Here is a 24,052-nt window from a genome sequence, read left to right on the forward strand (position 1 = left end):
CTGTACAAAAGTCATCAGCCGGTAAAATATATCTCAAAGTGTTGTATCTAATTATTGCACGTTTTGTTTTGGAGATAATTGTGATTTTAATTGCTTTTATAAAAGCCAGTGCTGATTTGAACACAAATCTCAATAAATACTTTCTTTCACAACGTTCACTGTGTGCAGACCTGTCCTGTTCAAGGAGGAATTAAAAGTTTAAATGCCTGTCAGGCAGCGTGCTTCATGCCAAAGCAGGTAAAAGTAACAGCGGTCGCCCCGGTAACGCCCGAGCCGTAGCCTACAGCAGCGACAAAAAGAGGCCCCTCGCACACGTCAGACAGGGGCGTACGGTTACGTATAGCGTCACCACCATGTGACATTTAGCCGCACGTTCGTCATTCTTCGCCAGTCTGGAGTCGCACAATTATGAAAAACTCACCTTCCGCTGGTGCTGGAGCGGAGGTAGTTTGGCAAACGTTTAATCGGGCTTGTTCCATCCGTCCCTTGGTGAACAGCCCCGATAGATGGCTAATAGCCCCGGGGGAGGTCTTCCGGAGTCTGAACGGTGAAGAGAATGGTAGGTCAGCGCCGCGGGCTGCCGGTACGATTTGAACTGGGCTTGCGTGATGGGGAGCGAGCGAGGCTAGAGGGAGCGCGCGAGACCGCCGAGGGGGAAGGGAGGAAGGAGCGTGTGCCCGTCTGTCACCGGCAGAAGGAAGACCTGGACTTAGACCTGGCGGAGGAGGGCAAGCGGGCTCGTTTCTCTGCAGAGCTCTGCTCCCCTCGCACCCCCTTCATTTATCCGCCCAACCGCTTCCTTTCCTAGGACGCCTCCGCGACAAGGACACAGCCGCTACTTTAGGGGTTGTGATTAGGAAAGCAGAATTCGTGTGTTGTCTTCTGTGAGAGGGGGACAGCTGCTTGGAGACCGGCTGTCTTGCAAAGCAAAACTAGATCTCCACGAGGGTGACCTTTTGTAGCTTGGTTAAGGAAAGAGAACATTTACGCCATAGTCTATTTGATCAAAGCAATACTGAACTGAAAAGTGCTTTGAATGTGTTCTCGGGAAGAATTTGTTGGCGCTGTCATTTGGTTGCCTTTGTGCCTGCTGCTGCTGTTCCTTCTACTAAGTGCAGCATTGCACCCACGTTACCCATAGGCTGCGAGAAGGCAGATGCAAGTGGATGAGTTTGCTTTCTCAAACTGGTTGTGTTGTGAAGTGTTTAAAACTAGACTTATGAAAGCTTTTGATAGCGGTCTTGCTGTGGTGATGTCTCATAATTTTTACATACAGCTTAGATTTTCTTTTAACTTAAATATTAAGCTAAAGTTTAAAGTAGTAGCACTGTTACATGTTATTTCTTGCATTTTCTTCCTGTTTTTAAATAAAAGTTAACATTTGCTGTGAGCACACCTCTTATTTTTAAATCGTTTGTCTTTTGAGGTCATTCTTCATTTCATGCTATTGGTACATCTGTCATGGCACTTAGGATGATGTGTGGAGCTAAGAAGGAGGAGCCCTTAAATAAAAGAGAAATTATATATATCTACTGGAATGAAAACAATCTTTTAAATCTTTTTTTTTTTTTTTTTTTTTATAAGAGGAATTTCAATCATTTTTGTTTTAGCTGATAAAATTCTAACCTAGCACTTTTGGTTCAGTTTGCATATTCACTTCATACACACAATTTATTTTTGAAGAAATTGTCTTTTATTAACCTATCAGCAGAAGTGGTGAAAACCAGTATGGTGACAGAATTCAAGTATGCTTGGGAGAGATATAAGGCTGGATGTATTTTAGGGTTTTTCCCATTTTGTGTCTATGGGGAAAATGCTTAGTACATAGACTGTAGTGGTAGTGACAGGATTGGGAGGTTGCAGTATTTCCTACAACCTCTTTGGAAGCAAAGGGAAGAGGTGATAAGGAGAAGAGGAATAATAGATAAAAGAAGCACAACTTAGTGACACCACTGGCCATGGGGCAGCCACATTGGAATCAGCAGGCTACACCTGTCCAGAAATTGAGGGGTTGATGACAGTAGGTGGAGCTGTTTCTAAAATTTGGTGCATCGGGGCAACTGCCCTTAGACCTTTTGCTTTGATCTACTCATTTTCGCTGACAGGAGGGGACCAGCACTTATCTGTGCCTGCCAGCTTCAGGCTAAAATCTGAACACTCTGGGTCCCATGTTCTCTGCTGGTCTGCATGTTCAGGCTTCAGATTGAAGCCAGGAGAGGAGGAGGTGGGCAAAGGTGTCTTGCCAGTGGGAGAATATTGCACTGGGAGACAGTGGGGGAGAAAGGAGAGATGGGGGAGGGGTAAGAAACAATGCATGAGTGAGGGCGAGAGACCTCAGACAGACTGATATGCTCTGACCCTTCTAGGGTCAGCCGTGATAGATGTTTAGATTATTATAAGTCTTGGTGGTAAAAACATGAGATAGGAGGAAAGGTATTGAATTAAGTATAGGGATTTTCATGTTCTTCCATCCAGAGAGTAGAGACTCAGAGTAAGGCAATAAAAGTGATTTAGATGGGCCAATTGGTGTTAATCAGAGCTTACCCTGGGAGCTGCAGACCCTAGGGTGAATCTACCCAAGCAGGACCCCTTCTAGAGTTTGAAGGGGGGGGGGTAATCTACTCCTCCCCCTCAGCGGTTGAAAAGTGGGAGGTCAAATCTTCTGAGATTAAGGAGCAGAGAATGGGGGCAACCACTCAATTAGTAGCCAAGACCCTTGTTTGCTGTTTTTTTAAAGGACTTGGATGCTTTGGCAGCTCTTCTGGCTTCAACACTAGCCTGTCCATGTGGGTTGTGTTTTTTTTCTTTTCACATGTTTTGTTTTAGCCAGGAACTGATGGAAAGCAAGGTTCTGTTGGCCCATAATTCATTTGTAGTAGACAACTGGAGGGGGCTGGCAGGAGATGCTGTAGCAGTGGAGAACGAAGGGCTAATAGCGGCCGTGAACACGGAAGCGTTGTCCAGGTTGTAGCTCTGTAAACAATAGCCCCACAGGAGAGAGCATGGATGAGAAAGAGAGAGCAATCTAAGTAGCAGTGGGAGGTTGGTGGACTGCTCCTGCCCCATTGGTTCTCCAGAAGTGATGTTGGGTGTGGGGATACCATGTCAGCACAGGACCTGGGGTGATTACCTTGATTTGCCCGTGCTTCCACCCAAGGACAGCCCTGGTGCTAATCTGCTGTCATCTAATATGTTACCTGTAATTTTGGAAAATACATTATGCTGTACTGGTTGTAGGTATTTTTAGATGAAACAATTTCTCAGAATTCAGATATTTTGCTTGTATGTCTTATTTTAAAATGGCAGAAAAATGGCATGGGTTCTTTGGCCAATTTTAGCTTGAAATACATATAAACACCTAGTACTGATTATGTAGGCACTGGTGATACACTAGTCAAAAGAAGATAATGCAGTTTATCTAGGATACTCAACTAAGGCTTATCTGCTGGTTCACAATTCAGCTGCCTGAGTGATTTGGGACTGCGGTTACTGGGATAGGATATTGCTAGTGCTGGAGAATTTTCACTGGCTCCCAGTCAATAGGGAGAATATTCCAGCTTACTTGATCTCTTTATGTACTTGGCCATACTCTTTTCTTCTACTTGGGCACATTTATCCTTTCCATCATTGCAGCAATTGCTCCCCAAATCCTCCCTCAGATCCTTTTTCTGTATGTCAAAGCCTGATTGTTTTGCCAAGCATTTGTCTGCCAGATAAACTTGGGTTTGCCTCATAAAGAAGGCTCTTTAATTTATTAAATTTCCTAGCTGCTCTTGGTTTAGGGAAGTTACCAGCCTTTTCTGTCAACCCCTTGTATAGTTTGTATTCATTTTGTCTCTTTTTGACTGATATTATATGTTTTCTGTTTTACACTGCGGTGGGCAAAAATTATTTTGGAAGAGTGGGTTAAAACATTTAAATTTAAGTTGGTGTAAAATGTTTATTTAATTTTAATCGTCCACATTATGTTCAATGCCTCTGTATTGCTTGACAAATTCTGAAATGGGAAGTCTTAGTTTAACAAACTGTAGTACTGATACTGTGCCATCTAGAGTTATAAAGGGACCTTCTTGAGGTCTGAGAGAGAAGGTGGCAAAGCAGATATTTCAACTCCGCAACTCACTACTCCCTCAAGTACATTTCCAACAGTAAGGTCAAGAATTATAGGCCTTGCTTGATGCCTGTATGCATGGGCAGCTGTAAGTCTATGGCCATTCCCAAATCACGTAATTTTATTCTTCTAGGCTACTGAGGTCTTTTTTTTTTTTTTTTTTTTCTGATAAATCAAGTACCCTGTCCATCTTGATTTTTCCTTTCAAACATTTTCCCAGTTTCAGATTTCAAAATGTTTTAATTGTTTTTGTAGTAATACATACTGCACTATTTCTAGCAAATTTAATGCTGGATTGATAGCAATGAAACCCAGAGTCCTTCTTCTTTAGCCACATGATAGCTAAGGCACAGTCCTGTGCTTCAGTGCAGCCCTGGATAGGTCACTTCTAAGACTAAAGGGTAATTCATTCTTCAGGCAGTCCTTAGTCTTGCTGCTGAAACTGCCAACAATGATGCTGGTTAGAACCAAATTGTGGTACTGATTTTGTTCTGGGAACTGGACAGATAGTGACCACTGACTTGAGCTGATCTAAACTGGTGACCTAGAGGTGAAAGCTTTCACAGTTCTGTGTCAGTTTCCATTTTCTGGATGTATTAAATGTGACAGGTGTGAGTGATGTTATGCAAGACGTAACAATCTATTTGATTTATATTCTGCTTTTTCTGTCACTTGAAAGCAGATTACATTCAGGTACTGTGTTTCTCTGTCCCCAGAGGGCTCACAATCTAAGTTCCAGCAGAGGTTATAGGAGCCAAAACAGTAATAGAAGTCAAGCCTGGGACAGACACAAAAGAACCTTAGCAGTGGGGAAAGGGAAGAAGAGTCCACAGACTGAATAAGAGCAGTGACAGCACAGTAGGCAGGCAAACATGAGCAGACTGGGTGGCCCATACGCTCCTTATCTGCCAATACCGTCTATGTTTCCAACTCCAGAAGATAATAGAAAATGTTGGACTTACACAGTGCCTTATTTAAGCACAAACCTCAAAGTACAATAAAACAATCACAATTCCTAGGTGTCCACCACCCTCTTGATGAAAGTTATTTTCTTATTTATTTATTTTTAGTTTTTATATACCAATCTTCTTGCATTAGATACAAATCAAACCGGTGAACAAAGAACATGCCAAAAAGGCGATACAAGGAACCATGAATGTAAAACGAAAAACTTAGGGTAACATAGTCAGATAGTTAACTGAACAGTTTAAAAACAATTAGAAATTACATATTGATAAAGGTCTTTCTTTAGTTTCAAATAATGATCTTCTGATCTTTGAGCTTTTTGTTCTTTGGAAATATTACCTTCTGGCTATCTTATTGAGGTGAAAGGGGATATTAGAAAATGTCCTTTGTGTGTGCAAATGATTCAGATTTATATTACATTCTTTTAGTTTTTTTTTCTCTCTCTCTCTCTTCCCAGATTTGTGCTTTGTTTTATTTAAATTCCACTCTTTTTCAGCAGGCCATGGTGTAACTTGTTTGGTACCAAAAAGATACAACTCCTTAAAATCTACCTGTTAATACTAGCAGGTTGGGAATGGCCAGATATTATCCAGCAAGGAAGCATGATCTAATTACACCGCAGGCCATGGAGTTATTATCAAACCAGCTGGCTTGCTGCTGGTAGATTGTTGGTGACTAATACCATCCAGCATGAGGACCTAGGAAGCTGGATATTCAGTTTTGATATTTTTATTTTTATATTGTGTAAGCTTGGTGATAAGACATGGGGTTGGGAGAAGGAATTGCATGAGATGTTGTATCCTCAGCTATCCAGGAATATAGAGAACCATGAGGAGGAAAACAAAAATTGACTTAGGTAAGGTGTGAGATCCTACAAGCCTCCAAACTGCAGCTGGGATATATTTTTGAAGTGTGGATGGGAATAACTGGACAGACTGGGCCAGTTTCTTTTTCCATCCTCATCTACTGTTTCTGAGAATTGAAAGTTGCTAAATATTTGAATGTTTGTATCATATTTGTAATGTTACATTCCTGTACTGTTGATCCTTCTCCTTAAACACCCTAGTATATTAGCTTTCTTAACTGCTTGATCACATACAAGCCAATACAGAATGGTATGCTCGGCCGAGCGCACCGTTACCCCCCCCCCCCCCCCGTTTGGACGCGCGTTTTTGATGTGCTATTATTACCCCAAATACAGTAAGGGGTAATAGCGCGTGGAAAACGCACGGCCAACCCCCCCCCCCCCCCAAAAAAAAAACTAGTAGTGCTCATCACATGCAAATGCATGTTGATGAACCTATTAGGCATTCACCCGCAGGAGTTAAGTGTACAGAAAAACAGAAAAAACTGCTTTTCTGTACACCCTCCGACTTAATATCATAGCAATATTAAGTCGGAGGCCCCAAAAAAAAAAAATAATCTGCCCGTGGGTTGGAAAATGGATGCTCCATTTTGCTGGTGTCTGTTTTCCGAACCCATGGCTGTCAGCAGGTTCGACAACCGACATCGGTAAAATTAAGTGTCTGCTGTTAGACCCGCTGACAGCCGCTGCTTCCGCCAATAAAGAGGCGCTAGAGACGCACTAGTGTCCCTAGTGCCTCCTTATTAGTGCGGGCCCTGATTTAAATAGCGAATCACGCGCCCAGGAGAGGTGCCTGAGCGCACGTTGCGAGAGTGAGCGCTTGCCTCTGAGCGCTGGCTCTCCCGCACATTTTACTGTGTGGTCCTGATTAATTGGCTGCCTTGAGGTCAATAGTGATGACCTCCTAGTCTTTGACAATTTATTAGTTTTTTCCTCTCCTAGATGTTGTTTGACCCTTGGGTTTGTACTCCTTAAGTAGAGGATTTAGCTTTTTTTTTTTTTTTTAATTTTGAAGCATAGTTGCCAGTCTTTCATGTTCCATTTTTTTAATAGTTTTCTTTCATCTTTTTACATTCCCTCTGGCATGTCTGCTGTGTTGGATATATGCTCATATTATCTGCAAACAGGCACACTGTATATCACTGTAAGAGGGGTATTTTTAACTCAGGGAGGGTTTTGGGGGTGTGGGGCAATATTAGATTAGTCTGCCTGGGACGCTACAGACTCTTGCACTGGCCCTGCTGCTGGTGGCAATTGGAGGAGGCCAAGAGCATATTAATAATGTGCTGGGGCCAGTGAGGTGTGGGGCGGGGGTCTGGTGTGCCATGAATCTTTTTTTTTTTTTTTTTTGGTTTATGTAAGTGTGCCTTGGGCTGAAAAAGGTTAAACACTCGGGTAGAGCCAGTACTTCCTTTTAATTCCTACAGCATGTCTAGTTTCAATTGTATTGGTACCTTTAAATGCTACCTACTCAGCAAATGGTAATGCGTTTAATGCTGTCCTTGCTTTTTACCATAGTTCATCATTGTATCATCCTAGTATAGATACCATGCCAAAGTATTAAGATATCAGCTTTATAAGATGTTTTAATAGTGCACTAAAGTTAGCAGAGGATGATGCTAATTTTAATCTTCACTTTTAAGACACCATAGAGCAGGCTTCATTCCAGTAGTTAATGGCATACAATACAATAAAGGATTTTTATGTAGTCCTTCAGCTTAAATAAGCTCTTCTGATTGCAGTAGGTGGTCTTTTTTCCTTAGCATACCAACATACTTTTAAAATTAGACCTTGATGGAATCTTTTCTCATATAGCCACTGTCCTTTTTTTTTTTTAAAGCAACTAGTTGAGGAGCCCATTCATGGTGAGAAGTCACTGAACATGGTATTGACAAACAGACAATGTCACTGCAGTTAAGATAGGGGACAACCTGGAGGTCTAGTGATCATATGGTGTAATCAGTGAATCATAACCAAGCTTTATTTATTTATTTATTTATTTGAAGCTTTTATATACCGGCATTAGTATGCAAACATCATACCGGTTCACATTGCAACTAATAGGCTGAAAGTACAATCAACAGGGAGGGGAAACGGGAGAGAGTAAATACATAGTGCAGAGAGTATTGAGAATTACAAGCATTAGATTTAAACGGTAACGGGCTATTTACGGTAACGGGCTATTTACGGGCTTTACTAGAACAAGCATCCATTCCTTTAGAAGAGTCGACTAAGAAAATGTAAGATTATGTTAAGGACCTAAAAGGTACTGAGGATCTATGGACAGCACTAAAAGCCAGTATTGAAATGCAAACTAACTTGTATGGCTTTCATGTTAGGAAAAAATAAATAGAACACAGTGGATCACCAAAGAAGAAAACAAATATAGCATTTATAAGACATAAGAGACAAGTTAAAATAAAAGGAGTATAGGCAAAATTACCAGGAGAAACACAAGGAAACAGGAATGGCAGATTGTATTTTTATTTCATTTGTGTTCTGCCTGTAATAACAATGTCAAGCTAAATGGTTCACAATAAAAACATAGAAATAAAATTACTTCCATATATCACTAAAAACAAAACATAAGTCTCTTGCCACTATCCAACCACTTACTGGAATGCCTTAACTTTTTTTTTTTTTTTTTTTTAAGTTTTCCAAAATTTGCAATAGTGTTAGAATCAGGACAATATTTAAATGAAATATTTGGACTTCACAGTATGAAGACCAGAAGTCATGTAGTGTATATTTTTGTTTTGTGTATTTGTTTTAGTTATAGCTTATTAGTGAAAGATACTTATAACTTAAATTCATTTAATGCCCTTCAACCAGCCTCCAAAGATTTTATAGTGTTAGAAACATGTAACCATGTTTGAAATGGAAAGGAGTTTACTTTTTTATTTTTCTTCTCTTTTAGCACATGGTCTCTGTCTCCATTCCTCAGGTGGCATGCTCGAGAAGCAGAAGGAACCTTCTCTGATCTGAGTGCTGCAGGGTGCGCCTCTTCTGAAATGTACTCTTGACTGCCACAGTAGTAGCCGTTTTCTTCTCTCTCCAGCCTGAGTACACCACTTCTATTGTGTGGGCCAGCCAACCCCAATAGTAGGAAGATCCAAATCTGGATCGCCTACACCACAGATCTTCTCAGGTGGGGAAGAGGAGGAGGAGATATGTACTAAGATTGATGAAAAAGCGAGAGTACATTTGGTGCCATTTGATGCTGTGATGCCTAAAAATATATCGTGCTCCATGAATCTTAAAATATGCAAGACAGCTTCTTTAATGATAAAAATATCAGGTGTGTGTGTTTGGGAGGTATGATACTCAAAAATATATAATATGATTAAGAGTGATGACAGCAAGTGAACTGAGAGTTGTGTGTGGTTGGATTTGTCACTGGCCAGGAGTTTTTGACATTGCCTCACAGTAACAGAGAACCCTTAGTAAATATAGCCTTTGTTATAAGGTATGTTCTTTTATATGAAATAATGTAATGAGGGCAGACTACGCCCAGAGACCCCGACTGCTACTAGCCTTGCCCTATCTCAGCCATTGATAGAAGGGTTTCTCTCTCCTCTAAACGTAATTACACCAGGAGAAGTTTCTGCAGTGGGTGTTAGTCAGGAGCAGACATTGACACCTCAGGAACATCCCATCTCTCTTAGCCCCGGTGCACCTATAACACCGGACCCACCTAACCCTGCCCTAAACTCTGATTCGAATGCGGTGGAGATCACAGAAGGCGTGGAAACACCGCATTACATTGGGGATGAAAAAGATGATCAAGAGACAGGTGAACAAGCAGGAGGGAATGGAGTTGACCCGCTGGTGTTGGAGGGAAAGAGCAACGGAGGGAGTATTCTGACTCCGGACCCCCTAACTTCAACACCTAATGGTGGGGAAGGTATGACATTGATCTCAGAAGTGAGACATGTACGATGCCTGCAATCTGGTAAGACTACCCCTGGAGTACTGAGACCTGAGGTAGAACCAACACAAAAAGTTACTTTAGAAAATATTTGGCTGGTCTTAATGGATTTGAAAACATCTATGAACCATTTGGAAACAAAAATGTCTGATATACACCTCCAAGTCAAAACAACGTATGCTGTGGTGAAAAAGCATTCAGAAAAATTAGAAATTCTGGAAAAACAGCTTAACAAGACGCAAGAAATTCAAACAGAAATAATAAAAGGAGAATTGATCAACACCAGAAGAATTGAAGTAATCGAGAACAATTTGAGATACAACAATATTAGAATTTTGAATTTTCCCAATGTAAAGTTTATATCACCATTGGAACAATTCAAAAGATTTTTAGGGGAGAATCTACAGCTCTCCCTGGAGAAAATACCATCTATTGAAAAAATCTTTTTTATTGTTACAAAAGATAAGGAAAAGTTGGAAGGGTTTAATCAATCCCAACAATTGAGTAATATTACAGAATTTCTAGAAAAATCAATGGAAGAACAAGTAGAATCAAGAGGAACTTTGTGTGTTAGATTCTTGAAGATGGAGGATAGAGATTTTATTTTATGACTATTTCTCCGTAATCGAGAAAAACCTTATCTTACACGAAAAATGTGGATGTATCCTGACAAAACCAGGCCTACTCAATAAGAAGAAATTTCTTACAGATGAGCCCCGAGGTTAAAAAAAAACAAAACTGGGGGCTCAGATGGTGTGTTTCTGCAATTCCTATACGACCTTCAATGACTTGTACCTTTCATCATTTTGCTTCTGTAGTTAATACATGGCCACCTCCTTTTTCAGGCCCTTTATTTCATACTGCACTTACCCATTTTCCTTTCTGTTTTTCACAAAATGGTACTGGACCTTTTCTATGTATTTCTTCTTGTGACACTGTCTATTATGCTATATATTTAGAATTTGGTTCACAGCCTCTCATGGATGTTTTCTGGCAATGTGGTATTTCTGTCTATCAGTTTCTTCCTTTTCAATGGCGTGGTACTTGTGCTATGGTGACTTTAGCTGCCCCTGTATTTATTACACCTCTTGCTATATTTTCACCCTCTGTATTTTCTAAACGGGTACGTCGTTCTGCTTATCTTACTCCAACTGATGTCCCTGATGAATTTAAAATGTACATAATTTCTGTACATAGGGACAGGGCAACAAGAACACTTCGATTCAGCAAAAGATTTTAAAATATAATTTATTCAGCTGTTTGAAATAGAGTCCAAGACAAGTGTTCCTGGGAGATGCAATTTATTACTAATAGAGGGCATTCATATTGCATCTCCCAGGAACACTTGTCTTGGACTCTATTTCAAACAGCTGAATAAATTATATTTTAAAATCTTTTGCTGAATCGAAGTGTTCTTGTTGCCCTGTCCCTATGTACAGAAATTATGTACAATGGTTGTATATTTTCCTTGTAAATGTGTTGTAAAATATATGAATGAGAGGTTTGTGTTTATGGAACCCTCAGATCTCAGAAAATTTCTTGAAGCTCGTATTCCTAGTTAAGAATTATTCAGATGAGTGTTAGGTAATATAGAGATTTAAACATTTAGTTCACCAATACCTTGAAAATATTATCGCTAATTGCTCCAGAATAAACAATATTTAGGATCTCTAAATTCCTTATAAATGGTCATATAAGTTTAAATTAATATTTGGCTTGTTTATAAATAATTATCTACCTTTTCTTTAGTAGGAATTGGAGCCAAAAGTTGATTGTTTATTACTTGTAATAGACCTTGTCATTGACGTGTAAAATTACTGTCTATATTTGTTAAAATAAGCAGAAATAAAAAATTAAGAAAAAAAAATATAAGAATTTCCATAGTGGGTCAGACCAAGGGTCCATCAAGCCCACTATCCTGTTTTCAGTAGCTTCCAATTCAGAACACGAGTACCTGGCTAGATTCCAGACAGTAAATAGATCCCATGCAAATATCGTACAGTGATAAGTAGTGGCTATTCCCTAAGTTTACTGGGTTAATAACAGTTTGACTTTTCCTCCAGGAACTTGTCCAAACCTTTTTTTAAACCCAGCTGTTATGCTATCTGCCTTAACCACATCTTCTGGCAATGAGTTCCAGAGCTTAAATATGCATTGAGTAAAAGAAAAATTTCTCAGATTTGTTTTGAATATGCTACTTACTAACTTCATGGAGGTTTTTTGAAAGAATAAATAACAGATTTACGTTTACCCATTCTATTCCACTCATGATTTTATAGACCCCTATCATATCCCCCCTCAGCTGTCAATTCTCCAAGCTAAACAGCCCTAATCTCTAGCCTTTCCTCGTTGGGAGTCATGTCATCTTTTATCATTTTGGCTGTCCTTCTCTGTACCATTTTCAATGTGACTTGATCCCTTTTGAGCTGAACACAGTACTCGGGTGTTGCCTCACCATGGAGCAATTCTCCAAGTGATAGGGGCAGTGGCCAGTTAGTGACGTTTTGGAAAATGGTGTTGACCGGACCTGGAACTAGAGGGTGCTCTGGGCCCCTACTAGCCCACCAATGCGACTTCTTTGAGGTGGGGGTTTCAGGTGCCTCCCCAGACCACCTGGGAATTTTTTCTTGGGGAGGATTGGGGGGGGGCCACTAGATGTACAGTCTCTGAATGTAATCTGCCTTTCAGCCACTTCAAAGTGGAATATAAATGAATGGAATGAAATACACTCCAGGGATTATGGCTTTGTCTGGGGGGGGGGGTATTGCCTTTGCTAAGGGGTGGGTCTGAGGGATGGGGGACAGGGCATCATTGCATAAGCTCTTATTCTTTTTATTTTAATTTTTGGTCCCATGCCACTTTGAAACAGGGGGCGGGCAAGGGTCACACAAGACCCACAGGGGAGGGAGTCATTTTTGGGCTGCCTGGCTCTTTAACCAATGGGGCCCTTGGATGACGGAGGCCTCCATCATGTGTTCACGGTTTTGCGGCAGTATTTTTTTTTTATCATGGGTTTTTTTTTTTTCTGCATTAAAAAAAATATTGCAGCAAAATTGCCACAGTATGTTATGTGGGGGAATATCATGGGAATGCCCCCCCCCTTGATAATTTACCCTTTCCACAATAAAATATCGCAGCTTGAGAAATGACCCCCTTAATGATGTGGACCTCATGAAGGCTGCCATCTTTCAACCCTATATTAAAAACAAATGACTTGTTTGTGTTTTTAAATGATTGTCTGCTGAGTGGTAGCTCCATTTCCTCTCTTTTTTTTTTTGTGTCATTGAACAAATCTGGTTATGGTGGGTGGTTGTTTTTTTTTGTATGTACTTCCAAAGGGCTGCTAATTCTGTACCTGATGTCAGGTAATGGCTTTAGAATTGTTTTGATAGGGTAAGGAAATGATTTATTATAAGGCTACTGTTCATGTAGTTCCTAAATCTACTGGCATTAGATTCACAACTTTTTTTTTTCCAAAGCCCAAATAAATGATCTCAGTTGGGTTGGGGCTGCTCTCCACTCTATATGCTTTTGCCAAGTGTCCAGAGGCTCACTACACACAAGCCTGATCAGGTCCTGTGGCTTTCCCAAGGAAGTTATTCTTTCCTAATACTAAAGATTATACAGAGAGATTGGTATGGCTAATATTATTAGAACAGCAATATTCATGGAAACCTGTATTTAAGTAGTAGCAATATTCATGGAAACCTGTATTTAAGTAGTGTGGGACTATCTATAATATAAAGTTTATTGACAAACACTTGATCTGGCAGCAATCAACATTCTATTTTGTTTAATACTTGTATATACCATATATTCACTAATAAAAATAATGCGGTATCAGTGTTTGATTCATGGAGCAAGTGATTTTCAGTATGTTTCCAGTCAATTTGTGTCTCTTTGATTTCCAGTGACTTTTGTCTCCACATACACATCCAGCATATGAGTTCTGTAAATCTCACATTCCTTATCTCCTGCTAGACCAGTCTTGGCTCTAAGGATTTCTCCTGTCCACAGCTGGAGGAGACAGAGGACATACCTCCCTGACTTCTTATATGATGCCATTTTCACTATAAGGGAGGTGTGGCTTGAGGTAGCACCAGTAGTTCTCTGTCTCCAGCAGTGTGGACCAGATTCATTGTTCAGGTTGGGCCTGTTCTGGTTGCCAGTTCTCAGGGCACTGGGGATTCCTCACAAGGTCTCCCACAGTTAACTTATGCCTGAGATCCTGTATCCCTCTGGACTCTCTGTGGAGCCCCTCAGGTAGTGCTCCCAGCTCCCTAAGGGATCCTGGTGCATCTCCCTTAGGGGGGTTGCTCCTCCCTAAAGGAAGATGGGAACAGGGGGTTAGGCTCAAATTCCAGAAAGTGCTTCCTGTGATGCTCCCTCCCTGCAGAGAACCCCTTGATTGGGCCCCTACAAGAAAGGTAAGCTCAAAAGGAGCGGTGCCCCCACTGTATTGGTAGAGGGAAGAAGTTGGGGGCAGCAGGGACACCCGTAGCAATCGCCAAGATAGGTTGTGGTGTTGAAGGTAGGTAGTATCCCTATCAAAGTGTCAGGACTCTAGGCCACCTGTGCCACAGGCCCACAACTGGGTTGCCAGTGTAGGGTAGGCCATATTCCCGCCAACAGTTGCTCCAGGTCAGAGGCCGCATTCTCGCTGACAGACCGGCAGCACTGGTGATAGGCCGTGTTCCCATGGACAAATGTGGCACAGAAAAGAGCTGTGCTGGCGTCAGGCTGTGTTCCTGCCAATAGCCATGTTGCAGAAAAAGGATAGGAGACTGCAGAGAGGGCTGAGGTCTGATACTTAGTGTTCATCTGCCCCTGGGGATTCAAGCGGTGCCAGCGCTTAGGCAGAGGATGAATAGAGGAAGACAATGCGTGGCCTGTAGGACCAAGAGTCTGTATGGTGGCCAGCTCAATTTACCCTGTGTGACTCAGACCCAGGGGTATAGGAGGCAGGTCCCCAGACCTCTCCTTCGCTGGGGGGCAGGAAGAGCCAGATACCCACCAGATAAAGGATATGGAAGTGGTAGAAGGGAATCTACAGCATTGTGCAATCCCTAGAGGCCTCAGGGCTCTCCTCAGTATCTTTATCGGGAAGCAAGCAGAATAAGGCAGTCGCTTTACCAGAACCTGGGGGTAAGGCCCCCCAGGTTCCTTTTCAGTTGAAATTTTTACTTGTGCATCAAGCCTTCGAGATTGTGCAAGCAAACAAAGGACCAGGGCCTTCCCCTCAGGGAGTTGGTTGGACCATCTCATAAACTGGCTAGAGTAGCCAGGTCCACCTAGCAAAATTCTCATGCAAGAATCGGGGTGGGAGATCCTCAGTAGGCCTGGATTCAGGCAAGAAGGGGAATGGTCTTCTGAGGAGGAGTATTTCTTGGTGGTTCATTATTTCATAAAGAGGAACTACCTGCTCTAATTTAGGTACTTTAGCAGCACTTAAGATCTCTGATCCTAACGAAGAGACTTGGGTGGAAGGGGATCCCATCCTGCATGCAAGATGTAAGCCCCCCAAACTTTCCCCACTGTATTCAGCACTGAAGGAAATAATGGAGGAATGGGAGGTACCCCAGGATTCTTTGAGCTACCAAGATGCTAGAAAAAATATCTTCTACCCCAAGATATGAAATATAGCCTCTTGAAGGTTCTGAGAGTAGGTCCAATAAAACAAACGAAGACGGTCCAACGTAGCGAAGGCAAACAAAATAGCAAGACCGTATGCCATGGAAAGAAGTCTTTTTTTTTTTTTTTTATTAATAAATAAAATGCCCGACTCCGGTCTAGTTTTGCCTAATTGGCTGCATCAGGGGCTCTGTTTTCTTTGTTTTGTATATAATGCTTCACAGATGTTCTTATGTATATCAATATGACAGAGTTGGCTGAAAGAAACAAATAGTGCCAAATATTGGTATATATGGACACCCTAGATCCTATAAATACAGTTCTTTTATCTTGATGCGTATGGATCATCAGAGAAAAATGTTGCTGCTCGAAATTCATAGAACATCTGTGTAGCATTAAATACAAAACAAAGAAAATTGAGCCCCTGATGCAGCTGATTAGGCGAAACTCGGCCGGAGTCGGGCATTTTATTTAATAATATTAATAAAAGACTTCTTTCCACAGCATACAGTCTTGCTGTTTTGTTTGCCTAGGTTCTGAGAGTAGACACATCAATCTTAGCAGTGACCTGTAAGACCACGATTCCAGTGGAAGGGGGAACATTTTTAAAAGACCACAAGGATAGGAAAAATTTAGATTGTAATGAGACAGATGTTTACAACCAACATGTTGGCCCTAAGGCCTCCGTATGCAAAGGATATGTAGCTCTTGTGAGATGGATACAGCAACTACCAGAATCGGAAGTCACAGCTCGAATCAAGTCCGGCGTATCCTTCCTCGCAGATACTCTCTATGACCTTCTTAGAATGTCTTCCCAGACACTGGCCTCTGATATAGCAGTGAGGAGGCTACTATGGCTTAGAAACTGGTAAGCAGATGAGGTGTCAAACTACCCTTCAAAGGGGGGGCTCTTATTTGGAGAAGAGCTAAAGAAGCTTGTGAAAGACCAAGGGGATCCAAAAACCTTGAGGTTACTGGAAGACAAGCCATGAGCCAGCTCTAGGGTCCTGAAGCAGTACCAGCTCAAGGATTATTGTAGATACAAGCTGGGTGGTTCAGGAGTACAGCGGTTTACAAAATAGAGCACCCTGCCCGTTCAGGGGGCCAAGATATCTAGGAATAATCCCTCTGCTGAGCCAAGAACCAGCTACCCCCCCCCCCCCCCCCCAAGTAACAATCAAGAGTCCCTCTAGGAATTCTTCCGGTAGACAGATGCCTATGTTGGCTGTACACGTAGTGGACCCTTGTCACCGCGGACAGTTGGGTTCGGGAAGTTATTTGGAGGGGATACGTCCCTGAATTAATGAGACTGGTTCGTCAAGCCTTCACGATTTCCCATTGCAACTGCCCATCAAAGGAGGAAGCTATTGAATCTACATTAAATAGGTTATAAGAACTATGAGCAATAGTTCCAGTACCTGCTCAAGAATAAGGCTTAGGGACATACTCCATTTATTTTGTGGCCCCCAAAAGGACATGTCATTCTGTCCAGTATTAGATCTCAAGGGAGTTGTTAAGTGTCTCAGGGTCCCACATGTTTGGATGGAAACTTTATGGTCAGTGATAACTGCAGTAAAATGAGTTTCTATCCTCTCTGTATCTGGGGGAGGCATATTTCTGTATTCCTATAAGTATTGCAACAAAAGCTGTTATGGTTTTGCATACTAGGCAAACATTTTCAATTTCAGGCATTTACATTTGGGATTACAACGGCACCAAGAATCTACCAAAGTGATGGTGGTGGTAGCAGCGACCTTATGTAGACAAAGGGGGTACTAGTACACCCTTATTTGGATGATTGGCTCATTCTAGCAAAATCCTCACAGGAGAATGTCCAGGCCACAGCTGCAGTAATACATTTATTAGAACAACTGGGTTGGGTAGTGCATTACAAAAAGAGCAACCTCACACCTACCCAGTTGCTGGAGTTTTTGGGGGCCAGTTTGACATGGGAAAAGGCTGGGTTTACCTTACACAAAATAGAGCAGAGAAATTGGTCTCCCACACTAAGCTTTCAAGGACAGCAGGCTCCGAAAGCCTGGGACTACCTACATCTGTTATGACTCATGGCATCAGCAATAGACTTGGTGCCTTGGGCCAGGGCTCATATGCATCCTCTGCAGAGGGCACTTCTATCGACTTGGTCACCAGCCTCAGGGGATTACGGGTGTCAGATACTCTTACATCCCTCACTGAGAGACAGCCTGAGCTGGTGGACCCAACCCATCAACCTATTGAAAGGAATGAGCTTGTTCCCATCCGTGTGAGTCGTCATAACCACATATGCCAGCAGTTTCAACTGGAGAGCTCACTGCCTTGGCCAAATGGCGCAAGGACAATGGATGGAGCAGGAAAGTACATGCTAGGCAAACAAGTTGGAGTTGAAAGCCTTCAGGCTGGCACCAGCAGCTTGTCTCCCACTAATAAAAGGCAAGTCAGTTGGGATCCTCTCGGATAATACGGTGGCAGCTTCATATGTGAACTGGCAAGGAGAAACCTGCAGCCAGACACTAGATCTCAAAGCTGCGGACATATGTGATTGGGCAGAACAGAACTTAAACCTGTCAGTTGCACATATTGCAGGAACAGACCAAACAAAAGCAGACTTTCTAAGCAGAAACAGGTTGGATCCTGGCGAATGGGGACTCGGCTTGGAAGCATTTTGCATGATTACAAACAAATGGGAAGGCAGATAATGGACCTGATGGCATCAGGGGCCAATGTGAAGGTAAACAATTTCTTCAGTTGAAGAAGAGAGCCTGGCTCCAGTGGGAAAGACGCTCTGATCAGATCTTGGTCAGTCGAGGGCCTGCTCTGTGGTTCCCCTCCCCCCTCCCCCTCCATAACTTCTGATAGGGAAAACACTGGAGAGAGTAGAGCAACATTCAACGCTGACAATCCTGGTAGCTCCAGATTGGCCAAGGAGGGCATGATACACAAGTCTTCAGAGACTTCTGTGGGGCCCACCACTGTGCCTTCTGTCAAGTGAGGGCTGCTAGCCAAGGCCTGGACCCTCTGGAGGACCCGGCTCCATTCTATCTTATGGCATAGCACTTGAAAGGGCACATCTGAGTAGAAAAGGATATTCACCCATAGTTATCTCAGTTATGTTGAGGGAGAGGAAAACCTTGGCCTCATTGGCTTACATTAGGGTATGGTGTCTGAGAACTGCTGCCAATCAGGGGAATGTTCTCCCTGGAAGGCAGATATACTTCACATCTTGCGCTTTATCCAAAAGTGACTAGACACGGCTCTGGCCCTCAGCTCATTGAGAGTACAGGTAGCAGCGATCTCATATTTTGGAGGCCCAGTCAGGGTGCTGGACATTGTGTGCTTCCTCAAGGGGGCAAAACACATTCCCCCCCCCCCTGTTTTGTCCCCTTATGGAACCTAAATTTAGTGCTCAGATCCCTGATAGGACTTCTGTTTGAGCCATTAAAGCAGGCCTCCCTCAGACATGTCCTTGAAGGCGATCTTTTTGGTAGCAATCTGATCAGCTAGACAGATTTCGGAGCTACACGCATTCTCATGCAGGGATCCATACTTATTCTTCTTAAGGAACAAAGTCTCTCTTAGAACAGTTCCCTCCTTCCTACCAAAGATATTGTCTTCCTTCCATCTGAACCAGACAGTCACTCTGCTGGTAGAAAAAAAACACAAACTTGTTTGGATGTCAGGTGACGACTCCCTTTAGGAAAATGGGCAGATTGTTCATAGTACATGGCAGTGTGTGCAAAGGAGAAGTGGCCTCCAAGCCAATGTTAGCTGGATTGATTAAGGATGCTGTTGGGTCAGCATATATTCTAGAAAGGAAGTCAGTACCACCGGGGTTGCAAGCGCACTCCACTAGAGTCCAAGAGGCGTCATGGGCAGATGTGCCAGGGTAACTCCGGGAAGAAACCTGCAAAGTAGCCACATGGGTATCCTTACACTCAAGGAAGGTGAAATTCTTATGTGATTTTCTTTCCTCGACTCCTGCCAGACCAGTCCGGTTCCCATTCATAAGGCATAAGCGAGCACGCGAGGGCAGTAAACCCTTGTTGTGGCCCTACGTCTTCCCGTTTCATGGAGCAGCAGTCCAAGGAAAGAAGCTCCCAAAAATAAAGGTGGGGTGGGGGAATTCTTTGTGTTTTGACCTAGAGCAGATACCAAAAAAAAAAAGTAAATGTTACAGAGGTATCTGGTTATATTGGCAAGGGGAAGCCAGAGGCATCACTCAAATCTTTAGTTCCGATTGTTCAGTTAGCCCCTCAATCATATGAGGTGAGAACACCACCACACCGAGCATTGAGAGTGCTCTTCAGTTAAAATTCTTTTGTTGTTAAGTATTAAGCACATGAAGGCAGCTGGACAAGGATCAACTTGGGCAGAAGGCTACTGGCTGCTGCCTCGAGTCGCACCTCCCTTATAGTGAGCATGATATCAGGTAAGAAGTTAGGGAGGTGTGTCCTCTGTCTCCACCAGTTGCAGACAGGAGAAATCCCTAGAGTCTAGGAAAGAAAATTGTCAGGTAAGAGACAATTTCACCTTCAAACTGGAAATTAACAAGTCCCAGTTGTGCTTTCTTTTGAGACACTTATGCTCGTCTGCTAATGGTTCTTTATTTATAATATAAAGGGTCCTGGGTGGTAAGGGAAAACAGCTCTTAAGTTTTAATATTTCTCATGTTTGAGAATGAATAACTTGGAAGTGGAAGATCTAATTTTCTAACTTGGAAATACATGTGGGGCATAAGGATATTTAAATATTGCAGGGTTATTAAGACAGCTATATATCTCCTAGGGATATCGTTGCCCAGGAATTGTAAAATATTCTCATGTACCTTTTGGAAACCATTTCTTACTATCAGCTTGTGTGAAGTGGATCCTTCCAAATACATTTTTAGAAGGGCTTTTTCTGTTCTAAAATCTTTTGAAAACATGGAGGTATGAAAGAATCATGATCACTTACTGAGAGAGAGAATATGGTATTCGTTACTTAAATGCAATTCAATCTCCGGGAGCATGTAGCACTGCTGATTTAAGCAATAGATCAAGATTGGGATTAAATATTGCTTAGCCTGGCTGCATTCAATCTTGCATGTCAGTACGTTGTAAGGTGACCTCAACAGAAAATCTGTTTTGAACATGTTCCTTTTTATTTGTTTAATCCAGATGCAAAAAAATTAAATGAACATAAAAAATTATCATTTTAACACTTTTTTTTTTTTTATTGCTGTGTATGCACAGTATTTATTTTAAATATTAATGGTAGTTGAACTTAAGGGCAATACTGAAGCAAGATTGACAAGTAACTTGTTTTTATTGGGCTAGCTTTCTTTTGTAAATGTTTGCATTCATTTTTGTTGTTGACTCCTTGTCTCCTTCCTTCCCAGTCATAGCAATGCTCTAGCAGTATGGCCAAAAGCTGAATCTTATGGAATCAGCATCAACCTTATTAAGCACAAGAGAACTGATGCAGTCGTGCCCCATGAATATTTATTGTGGATGCCTTGAATATTAGGAATGTGTGCGCCTTTGGGAACTTGAGTTGATTATCTTTGCTTTACATACTTTCAAGTTGCTGCCTTTTAACTGCATTTAATCATGTTTTGCACATCCTCTGAGAATTTTGCCATCTTCTCACTTAAAATCCTGTTGACAATTGTGTTTCTTGGTTTAAAAACTTTGGTGCCGGGGGAGTGAGCGAAGGAGAAGGGAGGAGGGGTTCACCCTCCTTGTGTGCCACAGAGAGAACTGACAGAAGGGAGGAGGTCGCTGCCCTCCCTGTGCTTTTACAACCCGGTAAACCTAAGAAAGATATCTTGTGCAGGATAAACTTGAGTCGCAGCTGTGTGACGTCAGCTGAGGACGTCCCTACAGACTACAAAATCTGTGGAAGGGTGGCAGCGCGTCACCTAAACCGCGTGCGCCGAAGGGGTGCGCAGCTTGGACCGGCTTAGACCGGAGAAGGCCGGGAGCCCGTTGAAGTTTTTTCTCCTTGTATCATTTTTTAATGGGCAAGAAACGGAAGGCGAAAATAATCACCACCTCCTCTCCTGTGCAGCAACAACGCACTGGCCCAATGGACCAACACGTTGTGAGAGTGTTGGAGACGACCAAAAGAGGACAGTTTGGGAGGTATGTCTTTAATCTCCCTTAGTCCTGGCGAAGGACATACACCCCCACCACAGCCGACTGTGTTAACGTCTCCCGGAACATCGAGTAAACTGGTAGGAGCAGCTCAGGGAGGTACAGATGTAAAACTACAAATTGTACCACGTTGGACTGAAAATATAATATCTTCTGGTATAAGTGAAGTGCAATTAAAGCTCCCAGCTGACTTATAAAGTAACATTAGCCCAGAGGTTGTACTGGACAATGTTACTATGGCTGATCTTGGTAGAATGATATCAAAGCTTGACAATAATATCATCAGAATGAATGAATCCTTGTTGACTGCTATTCATGTTAATAGTTTAATTGATGATCAGGTAAAAAAAAAAAAGTGGATAAACATGAGGAAAAAATATTGGCCTTGACAAACAAGATCCAACTAATTCAGAACTTGGAGAATGTATTTATACATGATAGTATTATGATGCAGAAGGAAATCGAACATATAGAACATTTAAGATCTAGAAATATGAGAATTCTAAATTTTCCTATAACTCTGCTTTTATCTCCTTGGGAGATGTTTAAAAATTTTTTGAAAGAGATGTTATTATATCAAGATGAGGAAATTTCAAAAATTTATTACTTGGAAAAAAAAAAAGCCAGCCAGAGATACTGGTGGGCAGAATGAAAATGGAGAGGCCCCCATCTACTTTGGGAGTATCGACTTTTCTAGAGGAGTCGATTGATATTATAAATAACAGAGCTATTCTCTTTATATCTTTTTATTACTGAACAAGATAAGGAGAATTTGTTTAAGAAGTTCTTTAGATCTAAAGATATGTTATTTTGTGGGCACAAATTGCAAATATTTCCAGATGTGGCTAAGGCCACACAGGCTAGAAGAAAGTATTTCTTATCTTTAAAAGTTCATGTTCTTGCAATAGGTGCAACATTTTTCTTAAAATTTCCGTGTTTGCCTTGTTAATTATAGAGGGAAGAGATTCGGATTTGTGGATCCCACACACTTAGAAACTTTTTTGTCCGATTTAAAATCAAGCTGAAATATTAAGGGATAATGTCCAGTAAAAAAAAGTATACCTTCCTTCTCCTTAAATATTGCTTCTAGTTCTGTTTAAATAGAATGTAGAAAATACTTTAGTATTTTATTATATATGAAGATTATATAATGTTTGTTTGAGACTCCCTCAACTATGGCATACGTAACAAAAAATTGTTTAATTTCTCCTGTTTTCTAATGTTGATATACATATTTTCTTGTTTTCATGATGTAAGTCATTGGTGAAAATTTAATAAAGATTAAATATAAAAAAAAAAACACAAACAAACTTTGGTGCCACGAGTCGCCTTCATTTGTGGATTTTCCCCTTATTTTATGTCCCTTCCCATCTTTATAGTCCAGTCATTCCAGCAACAGCCCTTAACTGAGGGCCATACACTAGGGCTCTTCCTGAAATGCTGTAATTATGAACCGCATATCCATCCAGTAGATGTCGCCATTGCTCAATGTACCCATTCCCTTATGTACTATGAATGTTGCCTCGGCAGCATCCCTACCCAAGAAACACGCCTTCATGCAGAGGGCCTCTATCTCACTACCACTGGACTGGCCCAAAAATCTAAATTAGTCCTATCAGAACACATGCTCTGTTCTCTTCACTTAGAATTCTGTTTCTCTGTTCCATCACATTTTAGTTTCTAGTCCAGTTTGTGGACACATGGTAACACTGCGCTAACGGGAATATCCTTCCTGTGTATGACACCACATATATGTTTTTGCTTTTAATTCAATTTCAGAATTCATCTGCCTATCTGAGGGCTAGTGTTTTTTACTCTGGTAGTATGATAGTATAGCCTAGTGCTCCTGTTTTTCATGTCTTATTTCAGAACTGAGAGAGAGAATATACATCTAGATAGACCACAATGTCCTTGGAATTTGTATGATGTTGTAACAGGAAATAATTTTTGAATAAATTCTTTCAGTTACAGCTGCCGTGGGGGAACCACAAGAGTCAACCAATTCTCCATGGAAACTGGCATATACAACATAGTATGATTTATGTATTTTTCATTTTTCTGGAGGGGTAATTCATATCTTAAAGAACATATAAATATGAGTAGTGAATAAAGTCAGAGTGGAGAGTAGGCTGGTTATAAAAGTGTTTTACTGTGCTTGTCAGGAGGTTTCTGTTATATTCATTTCTGTCCTGTTTTTTTATCTTTTTGGCATCTGGGCTAATTGTGATTTCTAGTGGCGATGACCGAGCACTCCTTGTAGATATTTGTACATAAGGGCTACCACTGCCCAATGAATATAATATTTCTCTTTGAACTGAATTTGACCCAGCATTCTAAAAATAATTTGATTGCCTTCTGAAGCGATTACATGTCGTAGGCCTTATATAATAGGTGTGCATAACCTTTTACAGATATAAATT

General features: G+C 41.5%; 1 protein-coding gene across 4 annotated transcripts in view; it reads left to right on the plus strand.

Annotated features, from left to right (window-relative positions):
• Positions 1 to 318: 318 nt before the first annotated feature.
• The window catches only part of LOC115075157 (transient receptor potential cation channel subfamily M member 7-like), a 251,239-nt gene continuing 227,505 nt past the window's right edge, over positions 319 to 24,052 (plus strand). For all 4 annotated transcript variants that reach the window (XM_029575380.1, XM_029575377.1, XM_029575378.1 and 1 more), the window contains exon 1: positions 319 to 559. Coding sequence is in view for 3 of the 4 variants with exons in the window: in XM_029575377.1 (XP_029431237.1) it covers positions 557 to 559 (3 nt within the window). In the remaining variant the exon portion in view is untranslated. The remainder of the gene's footprint in view (positions 560 to 24,052) is intronic.

This window comes from Rhinatrema bivittatum, chromosome 13, assembly GCF_901001135.1.
Source record: "Rhinatrema bivittatum chromosome 13, aRhiBiv1.1, whole genome shotgun sequence".
NCBI lineage: Eukaryota > Metazoa > Chordata > Amphibia > Gymnophiona > Rhinatrematidae > Rhinatrema > Rhinatrema bivittatum.